Source organism: Chiloscyllium plagiosum, chromosome 24, assembly GCF_004010195.1.
Source record: "Chiloscyllium plagiosum isolate BGI_BamShark_2017 chromosome 24, ASM401019v2, whole genome shotgun sequence".
In the NCBI taxonomy this organism is placed as follows: domain Eukaryota; kingdom Metazoa; phylum Chordata; class Chondrichthyes; order Orectolobiformes; family Hemiscylliidae; genus Chiloscyllium; species Chiloscyllium plagiosum.
This window is the reverse complement of record NC_057733.1, coordinates 21,351,755-21,367,284: the sequence shown is the minus strand read 5'-3', so window position 1 is coordinate 21,367,284 and position 15,530 is coordinate 21,351,755. Positions and strand designations below refer to the sequence as shown.

General features: G+C 39.6%; 1 protein-coding gene across 3 annotated transcripts in view; it reads left to right on the top strand.

Annotated features, from left to right (window-relative positions):
• LOC122562058 (myosin-10) overlaps nt 1-15,530 on the top strand; it is a 159,471-nt gene that overhangs the window by 116,238 nt on the left and 27,703 nt on the right. For all 3 annotated transcript variants that reach the window (XM_043714526.1, XM_043714525.1, XM_043714524.1), the window contains 11 exons: nt 231-352; nt 1,216-1,285; nt 1,595-1,755; nt 4,439-4,547; nt 4,849-4,980; nt 5,723-5,929; nt 6,949-7,086; nt 8,967-9,090; nt 11,453-11,624; nt 13,336-13,548; nt 13,822-13,966. In XM_043714526.1, the coding sequence (XP_043570461.1) occupies nt 231-352; nt 1,216-1,285; nt 1,595-1,755; nt 4,439-4,547; nt 4,849-4,980; nt 5,723-5,929; nt 6,949-7,086; nt 8,967-9,090; nt 11,453-11,624; nt 13,336-13,548; nt 13,822-13,966 (1,593 nt within the window). The remainder of the gene's footprint in view (nt 1-230; nt 353-1,215; nt 1,286-1,594; nt 1,756-4,438; nt 4,548-4,848; nt 4,981-5,722; nt 5,930-6,948; nt 7,087-8,966; nt 9,091-11,452; nt 11,625-13,335; nt 13,549-13,821; nt 13,967-15,530) is intronic.

The window sequence follows — 15,530 nt, the reverse complement described above, 5'->3', positions numbered from 1 at the left end:
CCCTCCTTGCCTCTGCATCCTCGAGCTGGAATACTTTGTGTGACTTGACATATGACCAGACGTTGTGCATTCGTGTAAATAGTGGACTGTTTGGGTGGGGAAACCACTCAACTTTGCTGACTGCGGAATAAAGCTTTTTGCTTTCAACACTCTGCCTCCTAGCAAATTTTGAGCAGTGTTGAGAGATTACAACCAAAGTCAGTTAATGATTTGAATTTCACTTCTTTTAGGCTGGAAAACTGGATCCTCACTTGGTTCTTGACCAGCTGCGCTGCAACGGAGTATTGGAGGGTATTCGAATTTGTCGTCAAGGTTTTCCTAATAGGATTGTCTTCCAGGAGTTCAGACAGAGGTAGTTAAGCTTTTACAAACTGAACCCACACACAACTTATTTATAAAGATGAATGTGGAATGAATCTCTTCATGTTGAGAGGAAGCAATGCAATTGGGCACAATGAATTCAGAGGGAAGTTTTAATCGCATTTGGTTTGTAAGCCAAGCAAACCCTGAATAAAAATAACCCAGTCAGAGGGTCAAATGTTGATTCTAATGAAATGAAGGGCAATCCATTTTGACCCCAAATTTTTAAATGTTGGTTTTTAGGTTCTCGCCAATGAAAGTGCTCTCATGGTTTTGTTTGTCCATTAGCCTTTAGCCCTGTTTGTTGAGGTGTTTGGCTCCTGGTTAAGCAGCATTTTAAAATATTAAAAAAATCCTTGTTTTCTATTCCTCTGTGCCCTTCACCACCATCTAAACTGATCTCTTTCAGCCTGCAGATCCAGGATATCTGCTCTCCTTTGGATTTAGTTTCTTGTGCATCACTTAATTGCTCCATCATTGGTGTTCAGTTGCTAAGGCCAATAGCTCTGAAGTTCCTGCTCTAAATTCATCTACCAGTCTATCCTTTGTTTTTAAGATGCTTCTCAAAGCCTTTGTTTTTGTGAAAACTCTGCCCTAGTATCTCCTATGTGACTAATGTTAAAAGCTGGGAAATGGAACTCTGCGCACCTTGGGTAGTTTTTATTATGTCAAAGATGGTACTTAAGTACCTGTTTGTTTAGTGTTGAAGTGAAGAAATTAGTTTAAAATAGCTTCAGTTTTAAATAAAAAAAGACATTAATTTGAATTATTCAAAGCTTTTGAAAGGTCTGTTCAATAAGTTGAATATAATTTCAGAAACACATACTTCAATTTGTAATGTTTCCACTCCCCTAGGTATGAGATTCTGACCCCTAATTCAATCCCTAAAGGTTTCATGGATGGGAAGCAAGCCTGCGAACGAATGGTAGACACTTAATTTTTTTTTTAAAACTTCTTTTGTCTGGAATGTTTGAAATTCTACAAAAACTTGTGCTTTAGTGTAAATGTTTTCAAATTACAAAACCAATGCATTAAAAATCAAGAATTATACCTCTAATTTTGTATTTAATTAGATTTAAAAACTAAAAGGTGTTAACCTTATCTCTCTCTTTACTTTTTAATTACTTGCATGTTTTGCATACATTTGGGAATGAATAGATATATCTGGATACTTCTCTTTGAATATGGATATTTATTTTCCTGTTCCTTATCTTCCCCTTTTCTCTGTAATCAGATTCATGCCTTGGAATTGGATCCTAACTTATTCCGCATCGGCCAGAGTAAGATTTTCTTCCGTGCTGGGGTTCTAGCACACTTGGAGGAGGAACGGGATCTGAAGATCACTGATATAATTATCCTGTTCCAAGCTATCTGCCGTGGATACCTGGCAAGGAAGTAAGTTTGAACCTTGCTTAGTTTGTTTTACTTGCAGTTGTCAGATGAAATCCAGTGGACTTTTGAACAGTAGTTAGATTTGTGTACATACTATTGGTTTTTCTCCAAAAATAATAGATGTCACCTTAGTTTTACTAGAAACGTCGCTTTAGTCTGACTAAACTTTGCAGACTTTTGAGTAACTTTTCATTTTGCCAGTGTTTATGAATCTGTCCTATCCCTTTATTAGGAAAAGGCAAGTATGATAAAACTTGTCTAAATGTAAAATGATCTTTCTTAATAAATAACTTATTAGTGGTTTAGAATAATGATTGTACAACTTTGGTCAGTATTTCTTAATATTTCACCACTCTTAATACTTCACTACTTTTAATCTCCTTCCACTCCTGAAACTGACTCTGAAACTAATGTTCAAGTGTTAGCACACCTATTAAGTTTGCACATGAACCTGTTGGTGAGGTAGCAGTTGTTTTGGCCTATTTCACCTTTTAAGATAGTGGGGAGTTGTCTTGAAGCACTGCTGCCCTTTGTGGTGAAGGTGCTGATGAGGGGGACTTCCATAATTTTGACCACTGCTGAAGGAATGGTGATGTATTACAAGTCCAAGTGATGTATAACTTGGAGAACTTGGACCTGTTGGTGTACCACTGCAGATGGTCCACCTGTTATTGGTAATAGAAGTTGAGAGGTACTGTTTTATGAGCCTTGGAGTTGCAGTAGTGCATCTTGTATGTGCTGCAAACAGATACTGTGGTGGAGGGATTGAATGTTTCAAATGCTGGATGAGATGCCACTCCTCTGTCTTGGACGGCATCAGACAACTTCAGTTGTAGAGAATATATTCGTCCAGGCAGGGTGGTTCAGATTCCAAAGCACTCCTGACTTGTGCCATGTTGCAGGTGTTGGCAGGTTAATTGACCTACTGTTGTCCCAGTAGTATTTGTTGCTTGGCCAGTTAAGTTTTTCAGTTAATTGTAACCTCCCAGAATGTTGTTGGGTCCTTTTCGCAATGCTTTTTGTATGTCACTATCCCCTTTTTTTGAGATGGTCATTTGAGTGGAATAAATATTACTTGCCACCATAGGCCTGACTGATGTCCACAATAAGTCCTGGATAAGGATTGTTTTAATATTCTGGTTGAGTTGTAAGATAATCTATGAATATTCTGTATCTGATCTTTTTGAGGAGGTTATTGAAGCAACTGAAAGCTATGCCCTTCAACAGCTGCACCCATTCCTGCATGTCTCCAGCCAAAGGAGATGTATTTTCCTGACTGCCATTGACTTCAGGCTAATTGGTGATCTTTAATCCCACACTGTTAAATGCCCGGGCAGTTGCTGTCTCACTTCATCTCTGGAATTCTCTTGCCCATGTTTGTGCATCTGTAATGTGATTTGAAGATGAATAATCTTAAAATCCAAGTTGTCACTGAGGTGTATGGATAATTTTGGTGTTTGACTTCACTGTTACCTTCCATCAATTTTAACAATTTGAAAGTAACCTGGTGGAATTGTATGCCTAGACAACTTTTCACTTTTTTTTATTTTACACTGACATCTACAGGATAATGTGCTGGGACAGTTTGACTGGAGGTGCAAGTAATTTTGGAGCATATGTACTTACTGCAGATGATCTGGTCTTTCTGAATCTCCTGTACTTGCTGTATCTCCTGTCACATGGAGTGAGATGCTTTGGCTGAAGGCCAAACCTTTCCTCAGGAAGAGGATGCGATGGGTCACTTCTGTTTGGTTGCAAATACTTGAACATTGTCTTTGTCCTTTTGATAGACTCTACCTTTTATTCAAGATGACAATGTCAATGGAGCCTTCTATTCTCTTAAATTCCTCCTTTCATCATGTTGCAAAACTGCGGAGTTCTCATCTTTTTTTTGGGCTCCTTGGCCAGTCAAAATTGTTTCCACGGTATTGCTTTCTTGTGATCCTGTTTATAACATTCCCCTCACTTTTTATGTATGCCTGGCACAACCTCTGGTGTGTACTCTACTGCTGAATCAGTCTTGATTGGCATTGAATTTCCCTACCCAGCAGGCTGTGCCCTTGCTAACCTCTGTGCTGCTTCCAGTGATGTACAGCTTGTACAGATTAATCAGCTAAGGAGGAGGGTATCTGGTTTTCAACAGGTTTCCTTGCCCACACTTGATTGATGCTTGTTTACTGATTTAACTTGCTCATACTGTAGTCCAAGGTGGAGGATGCCCAGACCACGTTCATGGCTACAACCATCAGTGTCACTACTAACTTGTGATTATCCTGCCAGTGTTACAGAATGTAGTCGTAAGGCTGAGTGGCAGGCTTTTGCTCAAGTAATCAGTGGGACAGCTTTTCCAATTTTGACTAGGGTTATTGAGAATATTTGGATGCACCGTGCTGAGAGTACCTTTTAGTACGTATATGCCAAGGTGGATGTCATGAACAATTTGAGTTGAGGTCCCTCATGCCCCACTTTTCTAGTTGTTCTCTTGCCTTTCACTAGCAAATTCTGATTATTAACCTCTGACCTTGCTGAGGCCTGCTACCTCTGACAAGGACTTGGTTTCAATTAACCCCCAAAGTTGCTGTACTTGTCTCAAATTATTGAAGGCCCAGGGATAATATAACCTGGTATGAAAGAGCACTGGCTCAGTGATTTCTAAATCTGTCTCTTTGATGTTTTTTTTTAAAAGAGCATTTTCGAGGAAACAGCAGCAGCTGAGTGCACTGAAGGTTCTGCAGAGGAATTGTGCTGCTTACCTGAAGCTCAGACACTGGCAATGGTGGCGGCTTTTCACCAAGGTTGGAGTTGTTTTCCTTTGATCTTGTGGAGGCAAAATTTAGGAGATGTTAAGATTCTGATGTGCATTTGTAAACGTTTACTGAATTATGTTTGTTTTTCTGAATTACGATATTTTAAGACTTAATCCTATCTGTTCACAATAACTAATTCACCAGGATAGTTAGTCAGTCTTAAGTGGTGACTTTAGTTTGGGGGGGAATAAAAGGCTAGTGTTGGTGTTTCTGTAGTAAGATATTAAATCATGTACATGAGCAAACCATCTTTTACCTCATTTATTGTTTGAAACTTTTTGTGCTGTAGGTTAAACCACTGTTGCAGGTTACTCGCCAAGAGGAGGAATTGCTATCCAAAGAGGATGAGTTGACAAAAGTGAAAGAGAAACATGTGAAGGTGGAAGCAGACCTTACTGCTATGGCGAGAAAGCATCAGCAGGTTTGTAGATTCTTAAACTCTGCATGTCTGATGTGAAATTTAATGGCTAATGCTTCTAAGACATAGCATGACCTAAATATAACTTTTTTGGTCCAGCCTGTAGCAACCACATCTTTGAAACCAGTGCTCCTTGGCTCTAGAATGCAGTTCAGCTAATTTTTAGATTAAATTATTCCCCATGTCTTTGTTTCCATCTTTTTGAGCTAATGCCATTTGGCCAACAAATGGTCATCCCTGGCATTGGAATTGTTTTAGTTGGAGAAGTTAGCTGCATAAAAGTTTGTAACTATAATTTTCAGTAGAACCTATTTACGTTGAGGAAATAATTTAGTAAAGTGATGGGAGAAGGCAAAATGTGTAGGTTAATGGAGATCAAAGGGAATATTTGTACAGAATCATGTGTTTTGCTTGATTCTAGATGAATCCCATGGATTTATTTGCACTGCACTAATTTCTACAATATGAAGCTGCTTGAATGTTTGAGATTTTTGGTCCCATTACTAAAGCCTATAAGTAGGACTAACTTTACATTACATTTTTTTTCCTGAGGCGGGAAATGAACCCGGGTCTCTGGCGCTGTGAGGCAGCAGTGCTAACCACTGTGCCACCCACAAAGTGCTGTTTGTAGTTATACTGTGACATTTGTAGGTGTATTTTTATTTCAAATTGTTTTCATTTGTTGCCCATGTTATGACAAGGTAAAAGTTTATTTCCTGGGCTGATAAATGTGTTTGTTTTGTAGCTAATGGAAGAGAAGAATATCCTGGCAGAGCAGCTGCAAGCTGAGACAGAACTATTTGCAGAAGCTGAGGAAATGCGAGCGCGTCTGGCTAATAAAAAACAAGAACTTGAAGAAATCTTGCATGATTTGGAAGCGAGAGTGGAGGAAGAGGAGGAAAGAAACCAGCAGATGCAGAATGAAAAAAAGAAAATGCAACAACACGTTCAGGTGCGTGCATGTGGATGACACTAACATTTGCAGAGCAGGAGGTGCAGTGTAAGATGTTGCAGTTGTGGTGATGGGATCTGGTTTCCATCTGTGTTTGTGAGGATGTTAATGGATAATACACTTGTGTAATTTTGGTACAAGACAGTAATAACTGGAGTAAGTTGGCAAGTTTGGCAGAAACTTGGTTAAAAGCTGCAAGGGGAATGTTAATGAAACAACCAATCTTGGTTTGTTCAATATATCATATCAGTTGCATGACCCTGATCTTGTGCTATAAATTCTGTGTCTTAGGATCCTGCTCCACTAGCTACCTGATGAAGGAGCGGTTCTCTGAAAGCTAATGATTCCAAATAAACCTGTTGGTGTATATAACCTAGTATTGAAAGTGAGGACTGCAGATGCTGGAGATCAGTAGTGTGGTGCTAGGAAAGCACAGCAGGTCAGGCAGCAGTCGAGCAGAAAAATTGACGTTTCGGTCATAAGGGTTTACATCCGAAACGTCTATTCTCCTGCTCCTCAGATGCTGCCTGACCTGTTGTTTTTCCAGCACCCACGCTTGACTAAGCTTGTTGTGATTTTTTTTTTTAAAACCTTTGTCCACTCCAGTCCAACACCAGCATCTGCTCATCACCTAAAAATATATAGTCAACTAGATTTCCAAAATAGAGTTAGTATAATTCAAGTAATCAAATAAAATAAATATCTTAGCGATTTTCATGGTTCACTCCTGTGTATGCCCTGTCTCTAACATCCACCTCTTCACCCACATTTTGTTCCTTTCCTTCTGCTCATCTATCTCTTATAATGCTTTAATCTCTGAATTCTACACGCATATACTTTTCTTACCATCATTCTGAAATGCATTGAATTCTTGGGAAATATTGAATCAAGCAAAGACCTGACTGTAGATTTAAAAATGTATTGTGTAATTATTGGTTTATCAATTGGTTCCCAAAGTGAGAAATCAGCCATGACCTAAAACCTGTAATAATCAGCTAATATTTTCTACTCCCTGCCAGGATCTGGAAGAGCAACTTGATGAAGAAGAAGGAGCTCGGCAGAAACTTCAGCTTGAGAAAGTAACAGCAGAAGCTAAAATTAAGAAAATGGAGGAGGATGTCTTGCTGCTGGAAGATCAGAATTCAAAGTTCGCCAAAGTGAGTTGCCATGTATGATTAGAGTTGCAAATTATTATTTTTTTCAAATATGTAGCAACTTTCAGCATTTCCATTATCAGAAACTCAAATATCAAAGATGATTGCTCAATTTATTAGCAACCATAAGTCTTTAAAAATTATTGCACAAATGTTCAGCCAGTTGAGTTGCATTAAATATGCCCCTTTTTTTGTGTAGGGCATCACTTTTGATGAGCCTTTTTCTTTTTCAGTATTTATTACTCCTCCCAATGTATAATCGATATAAAGGCTTAGTCCACTGAAATTATCACCTCCTAATGGTCAATGAAATCCCTTTTTCAAAAGGGTTTTGTAAAAATTAGATACGGTTCAGATAATTAAAGTTCAATCTGCTTGATGGCGTTGAAGAACTTTAGCATAACTGACCAGGGTCGCTCATCGTAGGATACTTATTTATTCCAGCTCAATTTGAATGATAGAAAACAAGATTAGTGGGAATGGAAGCACTGATTGTTAACAAAGTGCAATTCCAAATGCCTGACTGACCTGGAGAATTGGAAGGTCGTTGATGCTGCCCAGTTGGGGGTGGGGATAGGGAAGAGAGGAAATGACACTCTTGCCCACTACCAGTGGAGGCCTATCCCCACTTCTGCACAAGCCTCATGTCTGAACTTGACCTACCTTCAGTACCAGCGGTGGCCACTCTTTTGTTGGTGCTTCCAGTGTATAGAACTGCTAGTCTTGGATTGGCCTGCAACTCCAAGGTGAAATTCCCTCCTGGAGAGGGATGGAAGAAAGATATCTCTGGTTAACTTTTCAGTCACCAGACCTTTTTTAATTAAACTGCAGACAAACTGAATAAGCAGGAATCTCTTTTCTCTGGCCCTTGCACTAGAGTGTGTGTAATCTAACACTGGGGACTCTGAAATCATGCCATGCTAGTCCATTAAAGTGTGCACTTTAAAAGGACATTGTTATTTTAAATTAATATACCAAGTAAATGTCACCGTCGTAAGGCAGCTCTTTCCTAAGGTCGGGAAAACCTATTCTAAAGAATTATTCTGAATATTTTGAAGTTTGGTCAAATATAAAATCTGCAAATTAGCTTATTCCTGTTGTCTATCATGACATGAAAACCAAAACTTCGTTCTCCACAACCAACAATTGAATCTTCCATTCCTTAATATTAATAGAAACTGAAATAAACTGACAAGTGAACAATGGAACCTCTCAAATATCTTACCTGAGGTTATTTATGACTTTAATTCTCCTCTGTGTCATAGATTGCACGGAGCTGTTCAGGTTAGTTACTGTAAACCTTTTGCACTGTTGTACAAAAGAAAACAAATTTAAAGTTGTCAAATTTCAGCAAATAACAAAATGACATCTCATGGTTTGTACTTCGTGACTGTTTAACATGACAATCTCCTCCTCGTAACCTGATCACAGCCTGTAACTGGTGTTTTCTCATTCCAGAAACATTGACAAAACAAATGCTAAAGACAATATTTCATATAGCTATCAAAATATATCAATAATATTGAACTCTATTATACTCCTCCTGCTTCCCACAAATTTGTCATTAAAACTCACTTGATTCACTTTTTTTTCCCCTTTTAATTTGCTGTATGTACTTGGTCTGACTTATGTGAATCCAGATTGACTCTGACTCTTAACTGCCTTCCGAAACCGTCTAACAATCACTTTTTCTCATTCAAAAGCCATTAGCTGGCCTTATTGTTGACACCTTCATTCCATTAATGCATTTATTTCCAAAAAAACTGCTATAGGTGGTTTTTCTTAGTCCTCTTTTGGTGAGGCTTTAGATTTGAAGTAACTTGCGTAGTAATTTATTTTGTAGAATTCATTACTAGCTTTATTCAAAATGTTTCCCAAAACAGGAGAAAAAGCTGCTTGAAGACCGGATTTCTGAGTTTACCTCTCAACTGGCTGAGGAGGAGGAAAAGGCAAAGAATTTGAGTAAAGTGAAGAACAAGCAGGAAATGATGATTACAGACTTAGAAGGTGAGGAGACCTTGGGCGGAAGTGTGTGCCATCAAAAAATTTAGTATTTCCATTTGAATTAGCTTTAGTCAATGTAGTCGTAATGCACTCGATTAGCTTATCCTGTGATAAGCTTGATGCTGGGCCATAAAATTGTCTTTTAAACAATGATCAGAAATAGGAACTGAAAATGCAACTAAGTGGATCACTTGCAAAGGGAAAAAAATTGAGTCTAATATTTGGTACTCATTTCACCATTTTCAGTTCCCCAAAATAGATGTCAGCAGTGATGATGCTGGATAGGAAGAGAACTTTATTTTACCTCCCATGCATGATTAATTCAATCATCCTATTTCAAGGACTTTAGTTCAAGAGTTCCTCAGGGTAGTGTTGACACCCAGTCATCTTGAACTGCTCCATTTAATGACCATTTTCCTCCTTCATAGTTTTATTTATTCACTTCTGCAGTGTAAGTGTTGCTGGCTGGGTCAGCATTTATTGCCCTTCCCTAGTCGCCCTTGAGAAGCAGGTGGTGAGCTGCTGCCTTGAACTGCTGGAGTCTACAGGTATACAACAATGCCATCCGGGAAGGCATTCAGGATTTTGAGCTGGAAAAGCGCAGCAGGCCAGGCAGCATCCAAGGACCAGGAGAATCGACATTTCGGGCATAAGCCCTTCAGGATTTTGACCCAACAATACTGGAAGATAGCAATGGTCATGGGAATAGAAGGTGCTGTTCAAGGAATCGTGGTGAATTTCTGTTACGTAACTTATAGATGCTGCTGCTGAATGTCGTTGGTGGAGGGAGTGGATGTTTACTGGATGTGGTGCGAATGAAAAAGGTGGCTGTGTCAGACTGAGTGTTGTAGCTGTAATCATCCAAGCAAGAGGAATGTGGCCGTCACGAGCAAAAAATGTTCAGAAACATTTGTGACTCTGATACTGAAGCAGCCTGTCCACGTGCAGCAATGCCTCAACAATATCTAGACTTCAGCTGATAAATGGCAAGTAACATATTTATACTACAAGTGCTAGACACTGACCATCTCCAACAAATGAGATTCTGGCCATTGCACCACGGCATTCCTCACTGGCATTACCATCACTGAATTCCCCCATTATTGATGTCCTGGGGGTTACCACTGAACAGAAACTGAAGTGTACTAGCCATATCAATGAAGAACAAGTCAGAAGCTAGGAATTCTGCAGTGAATAACTCCTTGCCTAGCTACTAGCTACCATCTACAAAGCAGAAATCAGGAGTTTGATGGAACATTCCCTCCTTACCTGGGTGAATATAGCTCCAACAACAGCTTAAAAAGCTTGACACCATCCAGGAGAAAGCAGTCCAGTGAACTTAGCCCTCGGATGCTGCCTGAACTGCTGTGCTCTTCCAGCACCACTAATCCAGAATCTGGTTTCCAGCATCTGCAGTCATTGTTTTTACCCAGTCAACTTAGCCCATCCACTGTCCCTTTTTACTGATGCATATTAATGCGGTGAACCAACACAAGATACACTGCAGTAACTGAGCGATGCTGCTTTGACAACACTTTGCAAACCCACAACCACCTCCACCTAGAAGGACAAGGGCATTGATTCATCAGAACAGCATCACCTGCAAGTTACCCTGAATCACTCCCCATCTTACAATGGAATTATATCATTGTTCCTTCGGTGTCACTGAACAAAATCCTGCAACTCCCTCCCAAACAAAACTCCATGTCCCTGCATCGTAGCACTGCAGCAGTTTATGAAGGCAATTCACCATGACAACTTCTAGGACAATTGGGGATAGGCAGTGAATGTTAGTCTAGTAGAGTAATGTCCCTGTGCCATGTGATGGATTTAAAAATTATGATCTTTTATTACTGTAAACTATTAGGACTGGACGTCTTTGATTCTTTTAGTGACATTTCTTTCAGATTTTCTCCCTCATATTCCCTTTGTCATATATTGCCATATTATAGTTGACAATGTGGTTCCAAGGGCAATAGCTACCTTTTTTGTGTTGTACAAGAGACTGCCCTTTCTGTTTGAATATTGGCAACTTATTGACAGAAGTCATCATGATGAAATCTGCACTTGTTCTGAAGCAAGTACCCTTTCAATAAGAGTTCTCAGCTAGTAATCAGAAGAGAGAATTGTGCCACATCTATCATTTTTTTTTTCTGCTTTCTCCCCAATCATTTAAAGGCATTTGTGATTATGAAAGCTTAAGTTGTATTTCCTAATTGGGTTTCACTTGTTTTGTCTTTTAGATGGCAAAAGATTTGATTTTAAAAAATAAAGCTCACATTCCAACAATGCATTTAAAATTCAGAGGACTCTGAAATGTAGTATGAATATTTTTCTAGCCATTCACTTTAACTGTTTCATGCAGAGCGTTTGAAGAAGGAAGAGAAGACCCGGCAAGAGCTGGAGAAATCCAAGAGGAAATTAGATGGTGAAACTACAGATCTGCAAGATCAAATTGCTGAGCTACAGCAACAGATAGAGGAGCTAAAGATTCAGCTCGCAAAGAAAGAGGAGGAACTACAGGCTGCTCTTGCCAGGTCTGAGGCTAAAACAAAAATCCATTGTCTACTGACAAACTTGTTCCATTGTTGGTGGAAAATAGATTTGTGACGACTTGGCATTCTAAGCTTTCAAGGTGTTTTCAACATTCAAATCTGTACTTTTCTAAATGGTGCAAACCTAGGAATAGTAGTTCCAGAGGAAATGTGTGTTGTGGCATGTTCACAAATCATTACCTCTGTGCTTCTGTTTTAATCAGACAAGCTTGTGGAATGCTGGCCTTTTTTCCCCTAGCTGGAGAACTATAATGCAAGGAGGTAGAACTAATGCTGTAGCATTGTTTGAATATACCTGCAGTATTGTGTGCTTCTGGGCCACCACTAAAGGATACTTAGGCCTTAAAAGCAATATAGTGTGAATTTATCAGAATAAAAGAGATACCAGTGTTAAAATGAGAGCATAAACTATTCAAATTTGTCAAATCATTGTGTGATGTCACCTGATGACCAGCTATTTCTGAAAATCCTAGGTGACATATCCTAAAAGCTAGAGCCAGATCTTTCAGGAATGTAATTTAAAAAATACTTCTACACGCAAGTAGATGTTTGATACACTCCTTCCCCAAATACTTAACACACAAGCCATTGCTAATGTTAGGTTTGTGTGGGTTGCTGTGAGCTAAAGTCTAGTCAATGGTAGCTGGTAAGTTCTGTGGAGGTACGGGCCAAAGGAGCAAATTTGTCAGACTCTGCTCCCACACGGGAGTATTCTTTTATGTATCCATTGCAGTGATTTTAAATGTTTTTATTGCGAATCACAGTCAAATAAATTGATATAGTTCATAGGTTGAAAGTGACTTGTTGAGCTCTGGACCCAGTAGCTGGGTTTGCATTTTAGTTGTGGCTTTTAGAATTGAAGGTTGGTGGGGAGTAGCAAGAAAGGGTGTTGGTGGGAGGGAAAAACAAGCAAGAGGAAAAGTACAAAATGAACCATTTGGTCCTGCTGCATTGTCAATAAGATCATGGCTGATGTTTGTTTGATTCGTTGACTAATGAGAATCCTCTGCCACTCCCTTTTAAAAACTAAGTGACCCTACTACTTCTATCTTCTGATGCCAACATGAGATCATTTCAAAAAGCTCAATTAAAAAAAAATTAAGCTAGTTGAAAGTGTAGCTATCTCAGGAGTTGATAACCAGTGATTGGTGCAATATGTTTGTAAGGCCACAAAGGCTGGCATTTGAGAAGCTTTACATATTTTTAATTACTTGGAGAGTTGTCTATAGTCAATTCATATGTAGATATTCCTCCTGGTTTAAATAATCCCAAACAGAAAAAGAGACACCATGCTGTGACAAGGTGTTGAGAGCCCCTTAGAAAGCAGATCCCAAACATTAATGTTTTGGTAGTTTATTTAGGTTTATTTTTCCTGAAATCTGCATCTTTTACCAAATGCTGAGTATTTAAATAACTTAATATAAATCAATTTTGAATTTTTCATTTCCATATTAAACTTTTCATGAATTATGGAAGAATGTTCCACTTCATTTTATAGTATGGAACTTTTTTGAACTGTATGATTGTTTGCTCTGTGATTGTCAAATCTCTATTGCAATGTTTTCCATTCTGCTTGAAATGGTGGCTTGCAGATGGCAGTTGACTAAAAATATTTACTTGCATAAACTCTGCATAATGTGGTGAATGAACTTGCAAATTCTATGCTGTATTCTTCAATCTCTCTCTGTTTCAGAGGAGATGAAGAAAGTGCTCAGAAGAATAACGCTCTCAAGCTAATCCGGGAACTGCAGGTCCAGATTTCAGAGTTGCAGGAGGATCTGGAATCTGAGAAGGGTGCCAGAAATAAAGCTGACAAGCAGAAGAGAGACTTGAGTGAGGAGCTGGAGGCTTTGAAGACTGAACTGGAGGATACATTGGATACCACAGCAGCCCAACAAGAACTAAGGTGAAACCAGCTGTTCGACTAAAGATACGTAATAACTTGAAACTTTCTTGGTTGTACAAAATTTGATTTATACTAAGTTTTTTTTTGTTACATATTTTACTATTAAACAGGTTTAAATCTCACTTATGTACGTAATTTAACAAGGTGCTGGTACATTCTCAGATTTTTGAGGTCAATAGAAATGTGCTTTGAAAATCATAATTTGCAAAGTGAATCAATACTTCTTGGAAAAAGAGTCATTGAAGTAAATTAATTAATTTTAATTTAATTAAGGAACAAACGTGAACAGGAGGTAGCTGAGCTAAAGAAGGCAATTGAAGAGGAGACCAAAGCCCATGAAGTTCAAATCCAGGACATCCGCCAGAGACACAGCACTGCCCTTGAGGAGGTCTCCGAACAGCTTGAACAAGCCAAGAGAGTCAGTAGTTCAAAGTTTGTGAGAAGATTTGTAGCTTGGGTGTTCGTTGTTATGGTTCTGTTCACCGAGCTGGGAATTTGTGTTGCGGACGTTTCGTCCCATGTCTAGGTGACCACCTCAGTGCTTGGGAGCCTCCTGTGAAGTGCTTCTGTGATGTTTCCTCCGGCATTTATAGTGGTTTGAATCTGCCACTTCCGGTTGTCAGTTCCAGCTGTCCGTTGCAGTGGTTGGTATATTTGTCTTCCTGTTTGTCCTATGTAGTGTTTTGTGCAATTCTTGCATGGGATTTTGTACACTACATTGGTTTTGCTCATGAGCAAGGACTGCACAAAACACTACATAGGACAAACAGGAAGACAGCTAACGATCCGCATCCATGAACACCAACTAGCCATGAAATGACGCAAGCAGCTATCCTTAGTAGCCACACACGCAGATGACAAGCAACATGAGTTCGACTGGGACAACAGTCCTATTATAGGACAAGCCAAACAGAACAGCCAGGGAATTCCTAGAGGCATGGCACTCATCCACAGATTCAATCAATAAGCACATCGACCTGGACCCAATATACCGACCACTGCAACGGACAGCTGGAACTGACAACTGGAAGCGGATTCAAACTAGGCTCCCAATCACTGAGGATGTCACCTAGACAGGGGACGAAACATCTGCAACACAAATTCCCAGCTCGGCGAACAGAACCACAACAGTCAGTAGTTTAAGATTTTATTGAAAACTGTATTTTAAATTTTTATCATAACATTTGAAACCAGCTATGCAAAAAAAAAAGTTGATGCTACTAAGCATTTGGTTTGGATTTAAATTGGCAGACATGGGAATTTGGGGGAATCAGTGGTCAAATTTATAGAATGTTTCAACATGTGGTAGTTACCAAGAATTTCTTGAAAGAAAATGTCTTAATCTAAGAAAGTGATACAAAATGACTTTAGGTGTCCAGTATAATTTTTTTTAGATTAGATTACTTAGTGTGGAAACAGGCCCTTCGGCCCAACAAGTCCACACACCGCCCCGCCGAAGCGCAACCCACCCATACCCCTACATGTACCCCTTACCTAACACTACGGGCAATTTAGCATGGCCAATTCACCTGACCTGCACATTTTTGGACTGTGGGAGGAGACCGGAGCACCCGGAGGAAACCCACGCAGACACAGGGAGAATGTGCAAACTCCACAGTCAGTCGCCTGAGGCGGGAATTGAACCCGGGTCTATGGTGCTGTGAGGCAGCAGTGTTAACCACTGTGCCACCATGAAATTTGTTGAACAAACCTTTTTTTTTTTTTAAAACCCAGTCCTAGTCATGGAGACGTACAGCATGGAACCAGACCCTTCGGTCCAACTTGTCCATGCCGACCAGCTAGCCCAACCTAATCCTAGTTCCACGTGTCAGCACCCGGCCCAAAACTCTCCAAACCTTTCCTATTCGTATGCCCATCCAGATGCCTTTTAAATGTTGTAATCGTACCAGCCTCCACCGATTCTTCTGGCAGCTCATTCCATACACGTACTACCCTCTGTGTGAAAACATTGCCCCTTCGGC